Source organism: Papio anubis, chromosome 13 (assembly GCF_008728515.1).
Source record: "Papio anubis isolate 15944 chromosome 13, Panubis1.0, whole genome shotgun sequence".
Lineage (NCBI taxonomy): Eukaryota > Metazoa > Chordata > Mammalia > Primates > Cercopithecidae > Papio > Papio anubis.
The window spans coordinates 90,142,249-90,162,921 of record NC_044988.1 but is presented as its reverse complement, the minus strand read 5'-3'; the positions used below and the strand labels follow the sequence as shown (position 1 = coordinate 90,162,921).

At 42.0% G+C, this 20,673-nt stretch overlaps 1 protein-coding gene across 5 annotated transcripts in view; it reads left to right on the top strand.

Annotated features, from left to right (window-relative positions):
• The window catches only part of CDK5RAP2 (CDK5 regulatory subunit associated protein 2), a 185,303-nt gene that overhangs the window by 105,694 nt on the left and 58,936 nt on the right, over window positions 1–20,673 (top strand). For 3 of the 5 annotated variants that reach the window (XM_031654462.1, XM_021927212.2, XM_031654464.1), the window contains 4 exons: window positions 1,640–1,777; window positions 8,948–9,043; window positions 10,995–11,167; window positions 15,718–16,135. In XM_031654462.1, coding sequence (XP_031510322.1) covers window positions 1,640–1,777; window positions 8,948–9,043; window positions 10,995–11,167; window positions 15,718–16,135 — 825 coding nt within the window. The remainder of the gene's footprint in view (window positions 1–1,639; window positions 1,778–8,947; window positions 9,044–10,994; window positions 11,168–15,717; window positions 16,136–20,673) is intronic. The other 2 variants (XM_031654463.1, XM_031654461.1) reach the window with 1 other exon arrangement.

Below are 20,673 nucleotides of genomic sequence, written 5' to 3'. Positions count from 1 at the left end.
GTTTGATCGATACATCTTTTTTTAAACTGGAAAGGTTCTTCAATGTGTTGATCAGTGGCCTGGTTAGAGTGGTTTAGTGTTTCAAGGTTCTGAAAAACATTGTTAGGAATAGGAGGTTTGAGACTGTTTGGTTTATTGTAAAATTATCATGTATGTGTGACTGAGATTCAGTTTCCGTCTTGGAATAATTTACATTCTGATAGAAGAGATAGGCATGTAAGCAAGTAATTGCAACGTGAGGTGCAAGGTTGCTGTATGGGCAGCTGTACAAGGTATAGAAATAGCAGAGGAGAGGTTAATTGCCTGTATGGGAGATGGCGGGGTGAGCTTACTTGATCAGGGGAAGCTTCTCAACAGAAGTGAGACTTGAAGTGGGTTTTGAAGGACAAATTCAGAGTTTGCCTAGGTCTCCACTTTCTCAGCAGAGAAAGAGAAAACAGCCTGTGTAAGGCACAGAACAAAGAAATAGCAAGGAGAATAAAATTTTGGGTATTTTGGGAGGAATAGGGCAAGGAGTATGGAGGCAGCTGTTAGTTTTTAAAGATGAAGAAAATAGAGATGATAATAGCTGCTGCTAGTGCCTACTGGGGCTGTGGTAAGGCCAGGAGGTAGTTCACTTGGTTGGCACTTAGTAAATTCAGAATGTCTTGTTCTTCCTACTAGAACCTCCTTGAGGATTAGATCCAATTTTTGTTCATATTTTGATGTATTGGATATCTACTATGTGTACTCAGGGTGGGAATTTCCATGTTATTTGAAGAGCTAATAATCGCTTCCATCAAGAAGCCTCGGAAAATTACTGGCCGTTGGGATTTGAAGCCTGCAGGAAACCAAGGTGGTGTCTGCTCGGTTCCTTATGTGTCTGGCCTCGCAAGACCCAGGCCCAGCTCTGCCTGTGTAGAGGCAGCTGCTCTTTCCCATATGGTTAGGCACTTTGGCCATTGTTCTGTCTCATTTAGCTCTCTAGACACCCCAGCTGTGGGACTTTGGGCAGTTAAATTTCTTTGTATTTCATGTCCTCATTGTAAAATGGAGATAGACACACTAGCCTGTTCACCTCCTCAGGATTTTTGCAAGGAGTGATTGACTAAAGCTTGTAGGAGTATTTTACTAGCCGTAAATTGCTTCATAATTGACAACTGTTAATATTACTGGCATTGCCAGATAGGTGTGCAGAGGAGGAGGTCACTAGTGAAAAGTAAGACTCTGATACAGTTTCAGAAACTTTAGCCTTGGGAGACTTTTCCTCTAGAGGACCTTAAGTGCAGGAGAGAGATAGTATTAGCTGTCACTGACTGAACACTTAGACCGTGCCAGGGACTTCAGTGCACTGTGACCACAATCCTGTTCAGTTCTCATAGTAACTCTATAGATGAGGAAACTGGGACTTCGATTGTGCAGTTTGCCCAGGATCTTTTTGCCTTGAAGTGATGGCTCTGGGATTAGAATACTGGTATGTCAGATGTTAAAGCCAGTGTTTTTGTCACTGTGCGCAGGGTATCCTGAGGGCTAGAATCAGCCTGATTCCCCATAACCGTGGTGCCAAAGAGTCGCTTAATAGGGCTGTCTGGGGCTGTGGCCCCAGGAAGCTGAAGTCTCTTGTTGGGTGGACAGCCCTGTCCTTGTTCTTACCTCCTAGGTCAGTGACCTCATACAGCTAGTGAAGGAGCTGTATACAGACAACCAGCATCTGAAGAAAACCATTTTTGATCTCTCCTGCGTGGGTTTCCAGGGAAATGGGTTTCCAGATAGACTTGTGTCTACAGAACAAACAGAGGTAAGAAACATTTTTGTTGTCATGTGCTGATTACAAAAATATAACAACTGGCTTGGTATGGTGGCTCACGCCTGTAATCCCGGCACGTTGGGAGGCTGAGGTGGGAGGATCACTTGGGCCCAGGAGGTTGAGGCTGCAGTGAGCTGTGATTACACCAGTGCACTCCAGCCTGGGGGATAGAGCGAGACCCTGTCTCAAAAAAAAAAAAAAACTCATCAAAACCATATATTCATATATATGTATGTATGTATACAAACCATATATTTATATATATGTATGTATGTATAACAACCTGAAAGGTTTTTCAAGACTGCATCTGTTCCTGGGGAGATCTCTAACTGAAATTCCCTTTGTTGTGAACTGGTTATTGAGAGTCCCGCTAGGCTGTCAGGTCTGCTCACAGGCTTCCTCAGGTTCGAGTCATGTCTCCATGGACACATTCGATATACTGTGATGCTTTGACTCTGGTCCAGCCCTGGGACCTGTGCTGCAGATGGCACACATCTGGATGAGTGATGTGGTCTCAGAGGGATCTGGAGAGTTTCCAAACCACCCAGATAATTTGAATAGTGTGGATGCAGCCTTAATGAATACATTAACATTGAAAAACTGACATACACACAACCCACCCGGGAAAAGAGGAAAGAAGTCTTATTCACCTTGATGACTTCTGGGCCTCAGTGCTGATCTTGGTGATTTGTTGGCTCTGATTTTCTCTGTTTGGGACCCGGGCTGCACAATGGGAGGACCCTGAAGTTGTGATGTTGTTTCCCTCTTCATTCCCTATCTTGGCCTGACTTTCCCGTAGGAAGCACCTTGCTTCATGTGCGTGTTAGCGTTGTTTCGGAAGACCAGAACTGCTCTCCCATAAAGTACAGTAGTAGGGCCTTTATGCACTTGGGTCCCTCGTGTATGAAACTGGAATCTTCCTGGTTGGGGTTGTCTTCTGCTCTACCTGGAGTGCCAGGTAGATGGAGAACTCACATTCATTGCAACATCATTTCTTGGGAAAGATTTGTCAGCCTTAAGCTGTCTCCTCCTGCCTTCAAAGTGGGAAATGCTCAAAGGTATTTATGCTGCACTCTGGCCATCTTCTTTCTTTGTGAGAGGGAACATTATTGATCTTAGCCTCCAGGACTCTAGATAATTTTGAAAACTAAGAATATCTGTGATCCATTTAGGGAGAAACAAGTCTGATTTGCTTCCTCCGAGGCAGCGTTCTTCACCAACTTCATTTGAGACACAAATGGTGTGTTTTGTTTGTTCATTTACCCTTTAAAACAAAAGTCTGTTAAATGTCCCATTATGTCCTTTGGAGAAAACGGCTTTTTCCTTTTCCCACCCTAAGATCTTAATATCAGCCGACTCAGATTTGTTGAGTCTTTTATCATATTGTACTTCGATTTGATGTTCCCCATGAATAGCCTTGTTCTTTATAGCATAGCTCCCCATCATCCCCCAGAATGGGATGGGAAAGGTGATGTGCCCACTGGAATCTTAGCTGAGGGAGTAGATGGAGTTAGGGTGAGGGTGAGATGGGAAAGAGCAGAGCCTGCGGTTCTCTGGGAGTACGTGTGGTTCTCCTTTGATGAGAAACAAATCAGAAACAAACCAGAAATGCGTATATTGTCCACAGCATTTCCCGAGCAGCATGACTTGCAAAGTGGGATCTGGGTATGATTCCTGTTCTCTAGTAGCCTATAAATCAGAAAAGGTGGGGGGAAAGCAAGTATATTTTTATTTTTAAAATTCAGTATTTTTTTCTCCAATATTTAATTAACCCATAGCATTACCCCAACATTTGGAAAACAGAGAGAATAAATTACCCCTATTTCTGTCACTTTAAAACAAGCACACAGTTAATTAACATTTGGAAGTGTTCCTTCTGTTATTTGTGTGTATGAACATGTGTATGCACATACCTCTGCTGGAATGCAGCTTTGTCTTCTGTTCTTGCTAATTGCTATTATGTCATAGCATCTCATCCCATCTTATGAATGTGCTGAAACTTAACTGCCTCACTGCTGTTGGACATGTAGGTTATTTCTAGTGATTTGCCATTTTTAATTCTCTAATAAATGTCTTTGGACACAAATCTTTTTCTGTGTTTAGGTTTTTTTTTTCCTTAGAGTTGATTCCCAGATATGTGTCATTAGTAGGTCAAAGGACAGATATAAATATGCAATAGGCATGTAATTTATTTTCATTTATTTATTTATTCTCCCCTGCCCCCCAACAACTTTTAATTTGTAAAAGACTATAAGTAGTTTGAAGGCTCTAATGGAGTTTGTCAGATTTCTTTTTAAGATGCTGGCTCTGGTGTAGAACCTCACCAGCTGGGTACCATGGTGCTCAGTTCCTGCCTGATGGTAGTTCACATAGACACCACCAAACAAAACACCAAGAACAGGTATCCTGTTGTTGCTGTGTACATTTAAAAAAATATGAGGTTGCACCTATTTTCTCATATTTATTTGCTGGTTATTCATGCATTATAGGATAATTAGGTTGAAAATTGATACAGGGGAGTGATTTCAGCAGAGTGTAGTCAGGATGGTGAGCATAGAAAGCCAGGAACTGTATAACTTGTGGACCTGCCTTCTGAGTGCAGGCTATGTGTAAAGAAAGCATGTGGCATGGGTCCTGGCACACTGCAAAGGCTCGAAAGCTTTAGTTACTATTATTATTTACTTATATTGTCATTATTAAGAATGGTTAGGAAACTAACTTTTTTTTTGACGTAGAGAGGAAACCTGGACAAAGGGGCATAGTGTAATTGAACTCAAATATTTGTAGGGCTGTCATGTTGACAAGAAATAGACCTTAGTGACTCTAAAGGACAGAAATGGTTCTCAGAAGTAGAAGGTGCTTGTTAAATATTCTGCTAATAGTAACAATAAAACCTGGTTTGTCAGAGCAGATTTAATTTCATTAAAAGGAGGAGCTTTCTAACAATTTGACTTCATATGTTGTTATGAGTTTTACATGATTTATAAAGCCCTTGGCACAGTTCTGGCATGTGGTAGGCACTCAGTAAAACAGCTATTTTAGTTTTTTTTTTTTGGTGAGTTAGTGGCAGAGATGGGACTATAACCCTTTTCTGACTCCGTTTAGAGTTGTTTAGCAACACCATAGGGCAGTGCTTCTGAAGTTTAATGTGCACGTAAATTTCCTGCGAGTCTTGTTAAAATGCAGATTCTTGTCCAGTAAGCCTAGCATGGGGCCTGAGAGTCTGTATTTCTAACAAATTCGGGTGATGATGCTTCTGCTGCCCTAAGGAATACCTTTTGAGTAGCAAGACCAGAGGTAATCCTGAAGACGACTTGTTTCTAGATCTCGTTTTGAAAAAAGTCATTATTCATTTGTTTATTTGTTCAGCAGCGTTATTGAGCATCAGGCATTGATATTAAAACTATGAACACATACATGTCCCCGCCCTGTCTAGGATGTAATCTAGAGAAGCAGAGGGGCAGTTGCGGCAGAGTGTGGTGAGGGCTCTGATGCAGTGAATGCAGAGTCTCAAGGGAGTTGTAGACAGGTGCTCAGCCCTCACTTTGGGGATTAAGGGAAGTTCTTCCTGGAGGAGGAAGGGGAGCTGCCAAGAGGATGAAGAAAGAATAGCTCAAGAGGCAGGGGGAGAGGCAGTAGAGTGCAGAGTAACAGCATGGGGTTTCAAGGAGGGAGTGTTTCATAGTGTGGAACACTCTGAGAAGACAAGAAAGAAAAAAGTACTGAGAACTTCCTGTGAGTCCCATGACCGGTTTCATTAGAGTGAAGGGGACAGAAGCCAGCTTGCAGGGCAAAGAGAAGTGATGAGAAGTGAGGAAATGAGGATAGAGCCAGTTGACACTTGGAGGTTTGGAGGTTGCTTCTTTAGTGGCGGTAGGGCTGGAAGCTGAGCCAGGTATAGTGACTCAGTTCTTTCTGACATCTTAGTTCTATGTCTTCAAAAATAGGTAAGTAGCATGTAGCATGAATTACATTTCTCTATGTCCATAACATTTAATTTCTTGACCATTCCTGGAAACTGAGAGTTTACTTTTAATTTTGACCAGGTCAGCAGAGGTAAAGAAAAATGAAAGTGAATTTTTACTTCACTGTATCAAGTATTGGCATGGTTATGGTTCTGGAAATGCAGAATAACTTTGATGCTTTTCATATTTCAACTTGGAATGACGTGTTCATGATACTTTCTTTGCTCATCTAAACTTAGGCGAAACTCTTCTCAGATCCGCAGGAGTGAGGGAGGAGCTTCTCTCTGCCTCCTTCCTAACCCCATATGGATTTCATCTCTCGTTAATAAACAAGGTCTTTGGGGACCTTTCCTGGGCAGTAAAAGCCACATTGCAGAAGGTGAGAATAGACCCCTTGCAGAAACCTGGAGAGAGGCAGAGAACACTCAGTGACCAGAGCTGTTGGGGAATCAGAGAGAGACTTTTGTTGTTGTTTTGAGACGGAGTCTCACCCTGTTACCCAGGCTGGAGTACAGTGGTGCTATCTCAGCTCACTGCAAGCTAAGCTCCGCCTCCCAGGTTCACACCATTCTCCTACCTCAGCCTCCCGAGTAGCTGGGATTACAGTCGTCTGCCACCACACCTGGCTAATTTTTTTTTTATTTTTAGTAGAGATGGGGTTTCACAATGTTAGCCAGGATAGTCTCGATCTCCTGACCTCGTGATCTGCCCGCCTCGGCCTCCCAAAGTGCTGGGATTACAGGCGTGAGCCTCCACGCCCGGCCCTGTTTTGTTTTGTTTTAAAGATGGGAAAGACTTTCTTCTAATATTTTATTATGAAAAAATTCAGACACAGCAAAGTGAAAAGAATTTTACAGTGAATACCCATATACTCACCACTTAGGTTCTATGCACATTTCCCACCTGCCCATTATCACTCTGTCTCATCTTTCTGATAAATTTTAATTGAAGCTGCAAACATCAGTATACTTCCCCCTAAGTACTTCAGTGTGCATATCTTCAATAAATGCTTATAGTTAAATGAACTATAGAAATTGTAAGCCTGTGTTCACTAAGTTTTACAAGTGTATGTGCCTGTGTAAGGCAAACCCCTATCAAGAGCCTGCATGTCCTCTGTTGTCCAAACCCAATCCCACCCCAGCTGCTCTTCTGATTTTGTCCCACTATGGATTAATTTTGCCTAGACCGTCATATAAGTGGAGTCCTACAGTATATTCTCTTTTGTATATATTCTTTTACTCAGCATTATGTTTTTAAGATTCATCTATGTTGTTAGTGCATCAAGTTTGTTCCTTTTTATTGCCAAGTAGTATTCCATTGCATGAATGGATTACGTTGTTTATTCATTCTGCTATTAATGGACACTTGGGTAAAAGGTGATATGAGCATTCATGTACAATTCTTTGTTGGGACATACCTTTTTTTTTTTTTTTAAACTTAATGAGTACCTGCGAGTAGAATTCCTGAGTCATAGGGTTATTAGTTTTATAAGAAATGCCAATGCTTTGTCCAAACCTTTTATATTCCCACCAACGAGTTTGATAGTTCCAGTTAGTCTTTATCATGGTGAGAATGTTACGGTAATGAGGGAAGAAACCAAAAGAGAAAGAGGGTTCCTTACCCATATTTATAAACTTTTATACCTCAGTAGGTATATTTATGCATGTCTAGTCTGTTTTGTGCTTGATAGGATAGTGGGATATGGTTTTTGATCATCACTTCTGTTTGATCCTGATTGCAGATTTAGATATGGTTAGATTGAATGTGTTCTGACCCTGGGAAGTTTCTATAAAAACTGAACTCAGTTGCCTTTGTTTTGTTTTTCTTCCAAAACAATGTTTTTCTTCTGAAAGGAAAATCAGAGAGTTGGACTGGAGAGCTATGGGGATAATTGACTAAATGTAGGGATTCAGAAATAAAACTTGAACTAGAACCGTAGGTATCTCACATGTACAACACACCCAACAAATGACCCAGTAGTCCGTGGTTTCAGCACCTTCGGTGTAGACTATTTTGTTTTGTTTTTGTTTTCGAGACAGGGTCTTACTCTGTTGCCCAGGCTGGAGTGCAGTGGTGTTATCACGGCTTACTGCAGCCTCAACCTCCCTGGGCTCAGGTGATCCTTCTGCCTCAGTCTCCTGGGACTACAGGCATGTGCCACCACACCCGGAGAATTTTTGTACTTTTTGTAGAGACAAGTGTCTCACTCTGTTGTCCTGACTGGTCTTGAACTGCTAGGCTCAAGCAATCTGCCTGCCTAGGGCTCCCAAAGTGCTAAGATTACAGGTGTGAGCCACCGCACCTGGCCAGACTCTTTTATTGGTGAGACAAGATTTGGTATAATTTTGACATAGCTTCGATTGGTTCCTTACCCGGGAGTGGCTGGCCACCTTTTCTCTCATTTTTAATTTGGTTAATTCAGGTGCCCCATGAATAGAATTTTTGCTTTTCCGGAGAGCTGAGAACTGGCTTTCTTGAGAACTTTGTACCATCCATTTTGTAGCACTCAGAAGCTTTGGGATTTACACTTCTTTGAAGCATTAGGGATTTATGCAGTCTTTATAAATAACTCTCCTTCATTTCCAAAAGCATAAAGTTATCGTCAGGCAAGCGTGATACTCTTCTCATTAGAGATGAAGACTTTTTGTCAGCAAAATGACAGTGTTGCCAGGACTGCCCATCTCAGAGGTGTGACAGTCGAACAAGAAGAGGTTTATGCCTTGTGCTAAATAGGAGAAATGATGCATAAATTGGGCACACCATAAATTTCATTTATTACTTTCTTGCTATTTGATATTTTCAATTCCATCAATAGCTGTTTTCCAAAATCTTGTTACTTTTATATAATCTGAAAGTGAATTTAGCAAAGGCAGGAGTGGCAGTGGCATACAGCATATTTAATTTACGGCAGCTAAGGAAGGGCCATGCAAGGGCAAGGGGAAATGTCTTTAGTTGTTTTCTTGGGGAATCTGTCCTTAAATTATGCTTGATCCAGGCAGCTGGTGTGATTCGCCACAACTAGCAACTCTAACTTTGGTTAATTTTTATTTCATGGCTTTGGCATTTGTTTGTTCCTCTTTTTTGTTTGCCTTTTGTTTTGCATTAAAAAAAAAAAGACATCACTGACTTATTCATACATATTCATGCTGCACACTTTTTTGGGTTGCATTTTCACATCATTCCATGCTCCATGTAGCTTATGGCTAGCAAGGAGGATGAGGACACGATCAAAATTGGAGAGGATGACGAGAATAACTTCCTGAGTGACCAGCATTTGCAGCAGAGTAATGAGGTAGGAACCTTGCAGTTAACTCCTTATTTCATCTATTCCACTCTATGTCCAAACCAGTCTTCGAGTCTGGAATGAGTCCAGTGAGTTTTCTGTTCATTCTGCCTATATCGTGTACCTTTCATGTGCCAGTGGAAAGCAAAGACTAGGTCTCTTCCCTCTTAGAAGTTAAAAACTGGGTGACAGAGCCAGTCGTGAAACATGAAAACAAGCGTATACTTGCAAATAAAAATGGACGTGTTATAGTAGAATAGCAGGCATTAGATGTTTGACCTGGACAAATCTTCAGTGAGCTAATCCAACGCATTTTATGAATTAGGAACTGAAGCCTTTGAGGAGTGATGATTTATTTGGGGCAGAGAGTAAATCAGTGATAGAGTTGGGATAAGAACCCTTGTTTCTGGACTGTGTGAACTACCAGATCATTTGGTTGAGGCGTAAAGACCTACTGATGGAACTTAGCTCCCCTTCCTAGGGGCACTCTGCAGTCTCCTCATCTGGAACCCACATTACTGTCATTTGGGCATTGTGAGAATCTGACCCCCGTCCACATAGAGCACTCTTCCAATCACATTGATACTGAACATTTGGAGCAAGCAGTCTCCAACCCTCTATTTCATAAAATGTGTGGGAGACTCCAAGCAGTCTCCAAAGTTGAAAGAACCCTAGAGACTGGGATATGGTGGGGGTACGATGCTACAGATTTGGCATTTTTGGCCTTCAGGGTATTCAAGTTTGTGGAGTCACAAAGGGAAGATCTTCAAATATAGATAGTTTTAGAAAGCAAAGTAATTAAAAGTGCAACCAGATGAACCTCATTCGAAGTCTTAGCTTTGGCACTACTATCTCTGTGACCTTGGTTAATTAGTGTTTAACCTCTAAGCCTGAGTTTCCTCATCAATGAGGATAGTAATACTTCCTTTTAGGATTGTGATATTTAAATAGAAAGGCATGTAATAAGTGCTCAGTAAATAATAATTATTGTTTTTATTATTCTGTATGTTTCCTTCTTTGGAGGTTGCTTATTAGTTGGATTTAATAACTAGATTGGTGGCCAAGAAGACACTATAAATAACAACTCATTTGTGTAGGTCTTGTCTTCCATTTAAAAATCTTAATCATTTCACCAGTGTGGAGAGATGGGGGTGATGGCTAGTGTGTATATCACCAGCAGTAATGAAGTCAAGAGGAATTATTTATAGACTGGTAGAAGAAATTTACAGCTTTGGATAGGGGAGAAAGAATGCTAATTGCAGCACCTCAAAGACATGCCCAGTACAGGCTTTAACTAGATGCGTCTTTGGTACCACTCCTCTGGGACCCTCAGTGACCCAAGAAGGTGGATCCGTAAATAACATCTCCATGGGAATTAGGAACTCTCTACCTTCCTAATGAGAAAGATCAAAGCCATGTTAAATTGTATGTGTCTGTAAAGAGTAAGTCAGCTTTCTGATACATAATAAGGAGGATACATTGCAAGAAGAATATAATAAGCACTCAAATCATTGTTAATGACATGGGTTCCCTACTCTTCTTAGAAAGAACTTTCAAGGAGTGGGCCGTAGGGGTGGGAGAATGCATTTCCAGTGTGCACCTGTAGTGAGTAAGACAAGTAACCTGAGGTGGTCTCATTTCATTCTCCTAAGAACCGCGGGAGGTACCATTACTACCCCCATTTTATAGGTGAGGAAACTGAGGGTGAGGAAAAGTGATGTAAACATCTCTATCCTCTTTCTAGAACATCTCCCTGCGTTAAAGTGAGTACGTGCGCACCTGCGTGCCTGTGTCTCTCTCTCTTCCTCCTTCTCCTCCCCTTTCCTTTTCTGTTTCTCTCTGGCTCAGTGTGTCTGGCTTATTTGCACTTACTCACTTACCCTGCATCTCCATCCTCTCTCCACACACCCGCTTCCCTTACTCCTTATTCTATTATTTGACCAAATACTTTTATTTGCAGATTATGAAAGACCTTTCCAAAGGAGGCTGCAAAAATGGATACTTAAGGCACACGGAGCCTAAGATTTTAGAATCCGATGGGGCCCACGCACCTGGCTGCCTAGAAGAAGGCGTGTTCATAAACCTGCTTGCCCCTTTGTTCAATGAGAAGGCCACGTTGTTACTGGAATCCAGGTAGACATGAGGCCCAGACATTCCTTTGTTTCTCTAGTTCTAGGGGAGAACAAACTCATTTTGCTAAGTGGGTTTAGATGATGGTGCTGTGTAATTTACCTGAGAGAGCTCCTGAAATGGCTTGGAAGGAATCTTGCCAGTCATGCAATTAAGTAATTAGGCTGCATGCTAGTGGCTGTGAGGGGACGTCAGCAAAGCCTCATGTAAGCCCATTATAAAGAGGAGAAAGGAAGCTTTCTTTGAGAATTATTCCTGGGAGCCCCAGAAAGGGCTGCCTTGCTGTCAGCGAGAGGAATCAGCCCTACCGAAATCTCTCCCAGTTTCGACAACAGCTTAAAAAATATCATTGTAGTTGTGATTCTGCTGTTTTTGTTGCGCTTGAATTAAAGTTCTCTTCTCATTGTATCTGTTGGGAGCCATTCCTATGTGAGGAGATACTACAGGTTGTTTTCCTTAAAACAAAAAAGGAGAAATATTCCGTATATTTGTGTTTTTTCAATTAATCCTTTGGGAGTAATTTTTCCCCCTTTCATGTTCTTCCTAGTCCATCCATAACAGCTGCTTGGGCTTTGGAACCAAAAAGAGCTGTCTTTTTATCTCTCAGTGCCTCAGTTTATCTGATTACTTCTTAGGGTTGCTGTGGGGAGTAAGAAAAAATACAAGAAAAATGGCTGGCGTGTGGTGTGGTGCGTGTTCAATAACAGTTTTCAGTTCTCCTCCCGAATATGTAGAGAAATGGAGCAGTAATGATTGCCCATGACTCTTGACAAGAGCCAGAAACACTAATATTTCTTGTATCATTGATGGACTAAGCCTTATGGGCGTTTCTTCAGCGGAAAAATGGGATTGAAGCACTCTGTTTTTGTTAGCTCAGCAAACCTGACTCCTCCCCAATCCCTGACGTCTGTCCAATATTTTTCTAGCATGAGTCTTCTTGGAAGACATGCTCAGTGGCAGTTCTGGCTTATTATCACAAGTAGTTAGATGACCGTAGTAGTTAGTGCTTGGGAAATGGAGGATTTCCTGAACATCGTGATCCCTAATTTTACTTCAGAGTTAAAAGACACTTTTGTGTGAGGGCCATGTGGGAATGTACTTAGGTGATGTGAATCAGGGAGAGTGCAGTGGGCTGTGGTAGGAGCGTGGTGAATTGGCCAGTTGGGGGAAATGCTTCCTTCTGGCAATGGAAGCGTTTCAGTCCCAGCTGAAATGGAAGTCAGAAAGGTCTGGAATCTCAGCTTTGCTCTGCCACTTGGTTGGGGGATCCTGAACCTTTATGAGCCCATTTATTCATCTGTAAAATGGGCTTTTAAAGAATCCCCCTCTCGCAGTCTTATTGTGAGGATTCAGTGTATTTAGAGGATTTGGCACATGGTAAGTGCTTAGGAAATGTCAATTCCTCTTCCCTTATACCTTCCTCATGGCACAGATGCCCAGGAAGGGGATATAAACAATATTTGGGCTCTGAGAAGTCTCTTGGACTGAACCATTGAAAAGGTCCGGCTTACAGTTATAGCTTAATGAATCTGCTGTTCAGATTTCTAGCAAAATAACACTTGAAATATTTTATTTAATAGCACCACCACTTTAGTATATTATAATGGCCTCTTTCACCACCTTTTACTACCCATGTGTAAAGTATTTTTCCTCGGTTTTATTGTGTTGTTTGGTGGTGAGTAATGGTCTTCCTTTGGCTAGCCAAATAACAATTGTCATTATTTTTTATCTATATTAAAAAGGCGAAGGAAAGGAAAATTTAGTTTAACATCTCCTGAAGCTTGAAATGCCAGAAATATTTTGAAAGTCTGGGTTTACTATAGTTTGAGGTTGTTTCTGTTGTCTAGATAATTTCACATTAGAGGTGAAAAATGTACCATACGTTTAAATTTTGTTGTTAACCCCATTTTGGTGTGCTATAGCTATTTAAATGGAGTTGACTCTGCCCCCATCTAGATAATAGAAATCTGGATATGCAGAGGGCCTTCTCCCTCCCCTCAGAGGGCTCAGTGGGAAAGATAACACAGGGGTGCCTGTCATTGCCAGTGGCAGCAAAGATCGGAGGAAGGGAAGGTCAGAGTATGTTAAAGGAGTTGTAGAGTACAGCCTGACTGTTTCACAGGGTTTCTAGAAATAGAACAGGTAGTAGAAACCGAAGTGAGAAGAAAAAAGAGCTAACACCAATGAGGACCTTCTGTCCCCTTCTTTTGCTGACTGCCACCACCTCACCCAGACCTGCATTTTCTTTCTCCTGGGAGTTAGCAACAGCTTTCCAGCTGTTCTCTTCTCTCTACTTCCCCCATTTATTTTCGCATAACTTTCTGTCCCAGTTTCATAACTCTGTCTTCTTATGATCTTTTCCCTTTAGTTTTTAGATGATTTATACATACTTAAAAATCTTCTTCAGATTGCTTTATTGTTTCTGTTTCCTCAATTGTGAAATCTTTCATTAGGTTGTTGTCTTTTTAATAGCCCTCTTCTTACAGCTGTGGGTTTTCTCCCCTGTTTCTGATCTTTGGATACTTTTATCTTGATTTTTGAGCACTATAGTGTAGCTTACACTATTTTTTAGGTGTGCGTATTTTGCAGTCATTACTCTGTGATTAGACCAGCATGAGGGGAGCTCCTCTGTGTGTGAGGCCTCTCTGTCCATTCTCTATGCAGCAGCAGCCAGAGTCACCTTTCTTGATTTTTTTTTTCTTTTTTTTTTTTTGACATAAAGTTTGGCGCTATTGCTCAGGCTGGAGTGCAGTGGCACGATCTCAGTTCACTGCAGCCTCCTGTGTTCAAGCCATCCTCCCACCTCAGCCTCCCGAGTAGCTGGGACTACAGGCACATGCCATCATCCCTGGCTAATTTTTTGTACTTTTTGTAGAGATAGGGTTTCGCCATGTTGCCCAGGCTGGTCTCGAATTCGTGAGCCCAAGCTGTCTGCCTGCCCTGGACTCCCAAAGCGCTGGGATGATAGGCGTGAACCACGACGCCCGGCCTGGAGTCACCTTTCTGAAGTACGTGTGTGACCAGCCCGGTCCATTGCAAGGCCTTTCAGTGGCCTTCCTTTTTTTTTTTTCTCAATGTGTTGTACAGGACTCTTCGTTTCTTCCCTGCCCATCTTTCCAGCCTCACCCCTTCCTCGCCACTTGACTGTGTTCCTGTTGTTTTCCATGCTTAGACTGTTCCATTTCCCCTCCTCGAGGCTTCCATGCTTAGACTGTTCTCATTGATGTTAGAAACCCTCCGCTGTCTGGGATGGTTGCCCTGTAACCCTCATAATTTGTTTACATATGTTTCTCTAAAATCAGTCCATGTCCTCCTGGGACAGTTTTATATCCCCAGTGGCCACTGCAGTGCCCAGCACAAGAAACACACAAGGGAGTCTTCTTGAGTTACTCCACCTGAGCACCATTCCAGGTGTTTTACATGCTGGCTTAGTTTTGCTTCCCTGGAAAGCAGAGCCTGAGATTCGGATTAGAGTATAAGGGATTTGTTTGGGATTTGACATCAGGGAGCAGGAATGAGGGCTCAGGGAGAGTAAGACAGGAATGAAAGCAGAACCAATAAGGGTGCAGTAATGATCTGGTTACTGCTGGGGACCCTCTAAGGGACTGTATATTACTATGCCTGTGTGGTCCGTCTGAAGGATGGGAGACTGGGACATTTACGCAACAGCTGTCTTCTCCCACTGGTTGAGAGTTTCCCCAGAAATGGAAACTGTTTCACACTTCCACACTGCTTTACTGGCTTGCTCATAGAGCTTTGGAAAAAGCCCCAAGGCAGCAGAGATATAGAGGGTGTTTGAGGTGGGACTGTGTCTATGGGAACTGTCCACGCAGCAGCAGCTGAAGTCAGAGGTGTGCCAAGGGTATGTGACAAGGAGCATGGAAAGTATCTGCTGCCTATACACTTATCTCGTTTAATCCTCATAGCTGTCTTGTGGAGGAATACTTATCTTCTTTTCAGAGAATTGCGGAGTTAGAATATGAAGGGATTTGTATCTGTCTTCAAAACCAATGCATTTTCTACTATGCCTGTATACAGATATTCCTTCATTACCACCTCTTTGTTAAGCACCCATTGTGCACCAAGATGGATTAGGTCATCGATGGACTAGCCAGGTTGGCCAGATTAGTCTAAAGCCATACTTGCTCCTGGATATAGAAATGGGGCCAGGGCTAGGAGGTTGGCTGGCGGGGTAGAGTCAGGGAGGACCCTGTAATTGTCATGGACACCTTATAATCCTGTTTTTTTCTACCTGGGCCCAGCCTGCATTCACATATTCATGTGACCCACCCACTTGCTGTGTACCTTGTGTCAAATTAATTCTACTCTTCTTATCCTTGAAATGACATGGTAGTACCTGCCTTGTGTGGTTGCTGTGAGGTTACACGGGATAAAATACTGGATGTGGGTCCTGGCACGTTGTGGGTACACACTGTATTTAGTTTTGATGGAATCTGGGCAACAGTAGGTGGGGATAACTTGGGATACTGGCTAGGGGACAAGGCCTAGCAGAAAGCTTGATTCTTCCACTTCCTTCCCTTTTGGAAAAACAGGCCAGACCTTCTGAAAGTGGTACGGGAACTGCTTCTGGGACATCTGTGCTTGACAGAGCAGGAAGTTTCTGGAGAACACCTTGGTGGTAAAACTGAGAAGACACCCAAGCAAAAAGGTGAACTTGTCCATTTTGTCCAAACCAACTCATTTTCCAAGCCACATGATGAACTGAAGTTGTCTTGTGAGGCCCAGCTAGTAAAGGCAGGCGAAGTGCCCAAGGTGGAGCTGAAAGATGCCTCAGTGCAGACTGTGGCCACGGAGGGCGACCTGCTCAGAACCAAGCACGAAGCAGTGAGAGAGGCTTGGGAAGAGAAACCGATCAACACTGCACTCAGAGCAGAGCATCGGCCAGAGAACCTGCACGGGGTGCCTGGGTGGCAGGCTGCCCTCCTTTCCCTCCCTGGTGGGACCAATAGAGTAAGTTTTTCCATGTATTAATTATGTACTTACTTTATACAAACAAAAAACTTTAAAAATCACCTTTAATCTTACCACTTTCTTCCCATTTATATGATGAGAATGTCCAGTGTCTCTCTCTGCTTGCACTTACCCTAGCCTCCACCCAGAGCTGTGTGTCCTCGCTGACCTTCCCCTGGCTCTCCTTCCCCTCACTCCCTTTGTCTGTCTTCCTCCATCTCAGCCCTAATTTATCTGTATATTGTGACATTTATGTGTTTTCCTTAGAAAAAACACATGTGAAGTCTTGTTTATACATCTGTCTATAGCTGTCTATTTCATGTTATGAGGAACATCTTTCCTTGTAATGGCTACATAAGGTTGCATTGTGGAGATGTCCCAAAATCTATACAGTTTTCATTGTATTGATGAACATTTGCTTTTGCAGGTTGCAGTCAAATGGTCATAACCTGACTTCAGGGATAGGGATGAGAACCTAGGTTTTATCTTGTGCAGACTTTGTGTAGGAGAGGTATTATTCTGAGGGCTTCCTCTATAATCTTTTATCCTGACAACACTCATCAAAGATCTGGAAGCCACACCCCATGTTCCTGTTGTTAACCAGTGGTTGAACTGAGACTCCCACTGTACCTGACTGCACAGCCACACCCTTTCCCTGGATCAGGCTACCTTCCAACCCTGGTGGTGTGAAATGATAAAGTCTGGGTTTGTTGAGTGAATGTTTGCATGTTGATTTTCCTTCAGCTCATATACTGTCTCTAAGCCCTGCACATCCTGTCAAATATGCCAGATTGTTAAAACCAGGTTCTTTTGGCAATGTTTGATTGGACCCTTATGAAAATCCTCTTGAGGTCATGGCTTGAACCCCCCACCCCTGCCACCGTATGGCCAAGAATCCCCATAGAAGGGAGATGTGTTCTGGGAGAGAAGGAAATAGGTCGTGTTTCTAATAGTGGTTCAGTGAAGGCTGTTGATATTCTTGTTTCTGATGGGTGTTTTGTATTTGAGAAATCAACTGTACACACTGCTTTATAGCATCAGAATGGAGAATTAAGTTTATTTTCTGACCACTAAATTACTGCTTTTGCGCATACAAAAGAGAGTTAGATATATCATTAGCAAAATTGCTTTTGATTGTTTTAAATTATGCACCAAAACTGTAATTTCTAGAAAAGGGTTTTCTAAAGATATCAGTAGAGACCAGAGAGAGAGAGAGAGAGACAGAGAGAGAGAGAGAGAGACTGCCGTTATATTAACGGTACTAGAAATGCAAATTTGTGCAGTTTGGCTAGAATAGAAATGCTCTCATCTGCCCCAGCTCCTTCAGTTTGTACCTGTATATCAGGAAAACTAGGTGTCTTTTGTTTGTTTGGTTTTTTGGTTTGAATTTTTCATTGTGTGAGAGATGTTATTCTGTGTTCAGGAAAACTGGAGAATTGAATGGACTTAATTTCTCCCAAATATATGAAAATAGATATTTTTTTAGTTTGAAATTATTCTTCTTGCTATGTCTTCAAAAGGAAGGAAACCGTATTTGTTTATTATTGTTATTATTATTATTATTATTTTTTGAGACGGAGTCTCGCTCTGTCGCCCAGGCTGGAGTGCAGTGGTCGGATCTCAGCTCACTGCAAGCTCCGCCTCCTGGGTTTACGCCATTCTCCTGGCTCAGCCTCCCAAATAAGTGGGACTACAGGCGCCCGCCACCTCGCCCGGCTAGTTTTTTGTATTTTTTAGTAGAGACGGGGTTTCACCATGTTTGCCAGGATGGTCTCGATCTCCTGACCTCGTGATCCGCCCGTCTCGGCCTCCCAAAGTGCTGGGATTACAGGCTTGAGCCACCGCGCCCGGCCTTGTTTATTATTTTTAGTATCTGTTAGGGATTGTGCTGGATACTCTGTGTGTGTCTGTGTGTATGTATATACATATATATATAATCTCACTTAATATTCTCAAGAAGAATATGAATTTGGTAGGTATTACTTACATTTTACTTTTGAAGAAATACTGGCTCAGAAAACTGTCCAGAGTGACTTAGCTGGTAAGTGGAGTGATAGGGATATAAACTAAAGTCTGGTTTTAGGTGCAGACAGAGATACTATAAACCTGCCTTTCTCTGGGAGAGAAGAGCCCTCCCATCACCACCATGGCCTCCAGTCTATGCAAAGTAGAAGGAAATTTAATGATATTCTTTGTGGTCTTTGGTAGTTAAGGAGTTGATAATCCTATGGCTTACCTCTTTTAATAGGAGACTCCGATACCCTGTTAAAAGGAATATCACTGCAGCCTGAGGGTAAGACAAGGAGACCAGATATCTTTCCAGTTGTTTAGTTATAGAGACAAGGAGACCAGGTATCCTTTCAATTGTTTAGTACAGACAAGAGGATGGACTTTACTGATATACATGTGTTTGCATTGGGCCTAGCCACTTACCTGCTTTGAGTCTTTGGCAAGTGTCTAGTACAGTACCTTGTACATGGTAGGAGCTTGGAGTGTGTGAGTTCCTGTTTCCCTTCCATTCCTAAGGAAGAAGTTCCAATGTGACATCTTTAATAATGTGGTAGGTGGGACTCTGTTCAGAGTCCATAAGGTAGCATTTTGTGTGGTGTTATTTTAGAACGAGCATTAGGTTGACTGACGGCAGTCTTCCAGCTTGAAATTGGCTTTGGCATTTGTGCACTTGCAGATATCTTTTCTGCTGCCATATGACACACAGATTTGGATCCAGGAATAAAGATTGGTGGAGACTGAGGACCAAGCAAATGATTGTTATTTTCCAGCCCTCTTTGCTGAGGCGTCCACCTCCTCCCACGTGGTCTCCTTTTGCCACCTCAAACTGTTCTTATCCTTGAACCTACTCTCCCCTCTTACCTGAAATTTCAGAGCAGAAAGCATCTCACTTTTCTGAACTGAGCACTGGACCCTGAAGAGCTAGTCTTAGGTCTGACTCTTGAACCTTCTTGCACTGTGACATTGGACTAGTTGTTTGACATCTCAGTTCTTCATCTGGAAAGTAGGCGTGATAACGTCTCTTATCCTGTGAGTTCTGGGACTGCAGAGTTCACTTCAGGATTATGGGAAAGTGTGCTTGAAAGCATTTTATATCCTAGAATGTTCAAGAAGGGGCCCTTACTCTTCTTTCCTTCTTAAGAGACCTCAGTGATCTCATTTCTTGGGTCCCAAATATTTTCTGTTTTCTTCTTGGGTTCCTTCTCCTCTGCTATTTAAAAACTTAAAAAAAAAAAAAAAAGCCTTATTAAGATTTAATTCACATATCATCCAATGCATCTCTTTAAGGTATACAATTCAGTGGGTTGTTTTTTTTTTTTTTGGTCTATTGTACAATTTAGAGTTGTACAACAGTTTTAGAACATTTTCATCATCCCAAAAGAAACCTTGTACTCATTAACAGTCACTTCCCATTTCCCCCCAACTCGCCCACCCCAGCCCTAGGCAACCACGAATCTACTTTGTGTCTCTTTTGATTTGCCTATTCTGGATTATTTTATATAAATGGAATCATGCCATGCGTGGTTTTTGGTGACTAGCTTCTTCCACTTAGCATACTGTTTTTGAGGTTCATTCACGTCGTAGCATGTGTCAGTACTTCATTTATTTTTATTGCCAAACAGTATTCCATAGTGTATCCATATGGATATACCGCATTCATTAGTTGATGCACATTTGAGCTATTTCCACTTTTGGTTATTAGAAATAATGTTGCTATTCATGTACAAATTTGGGGGTGATAATGTTTTTATTTCTCTTGAGTATATATACCTAGGAGTAGAATTGATGGGTAAGATGGTAACTCTGTTTAATCCTTTTGAGGAACTGCCAGACTGTTTTCTAAAGCGCCTGTACCCTCTTTACGTTCTCACCGGCAGTGTGTGAGGGTTCCAGTTTCTCCACTTCTTCATCAACACTTGTTGTTGTCCTTTGATTATAGCCATCCTAATAGGTATGAAGTAGTGGTATTTTATTGTGATTTGATAGACATTTTCCTTGGTGACTAATGATGTTGAGCATCTTTTCACATGCTTATTTGCCATGTACATATCTCCTTTGGAGAAATGACTATCAGAGTTTTTACTCATCTTTTAATTGGATTATTTGTTTTTATTATTGAGTTGTAGTATTTCTTTAAATATAGTCTGGATTTAAGTTCCTCTGCCCAGCTTTTGAATGTTTAAAATTCCCCAGTTGAAAGAGACCCCCATTTGGCCTCTTAAGTTATTGTTTAATATGTTCATTCCACAAATAGCTGTTGAGTACCTACTGTGTACTAGTTCTTATGCTAGAAGCTATACAGAGAGTATGGCCAAGATATGCAAAGCCTCTTAACCCTGGAGCTTACAGGTTGGTGCAGAAGATAGACAAGGAACAGATAATTTCACAGGCATTTAATTAAAATGATAACTGACGTTCTCTGAGGGGATATGTAGAGGACAGTGAGTGTGTAATAGGGAGCTCTGCCTTGGTCTTAGAAATTAAGGCCCATTTTCCTGAGGAAGGCCCATTTGAGCTGAGTCTTAATG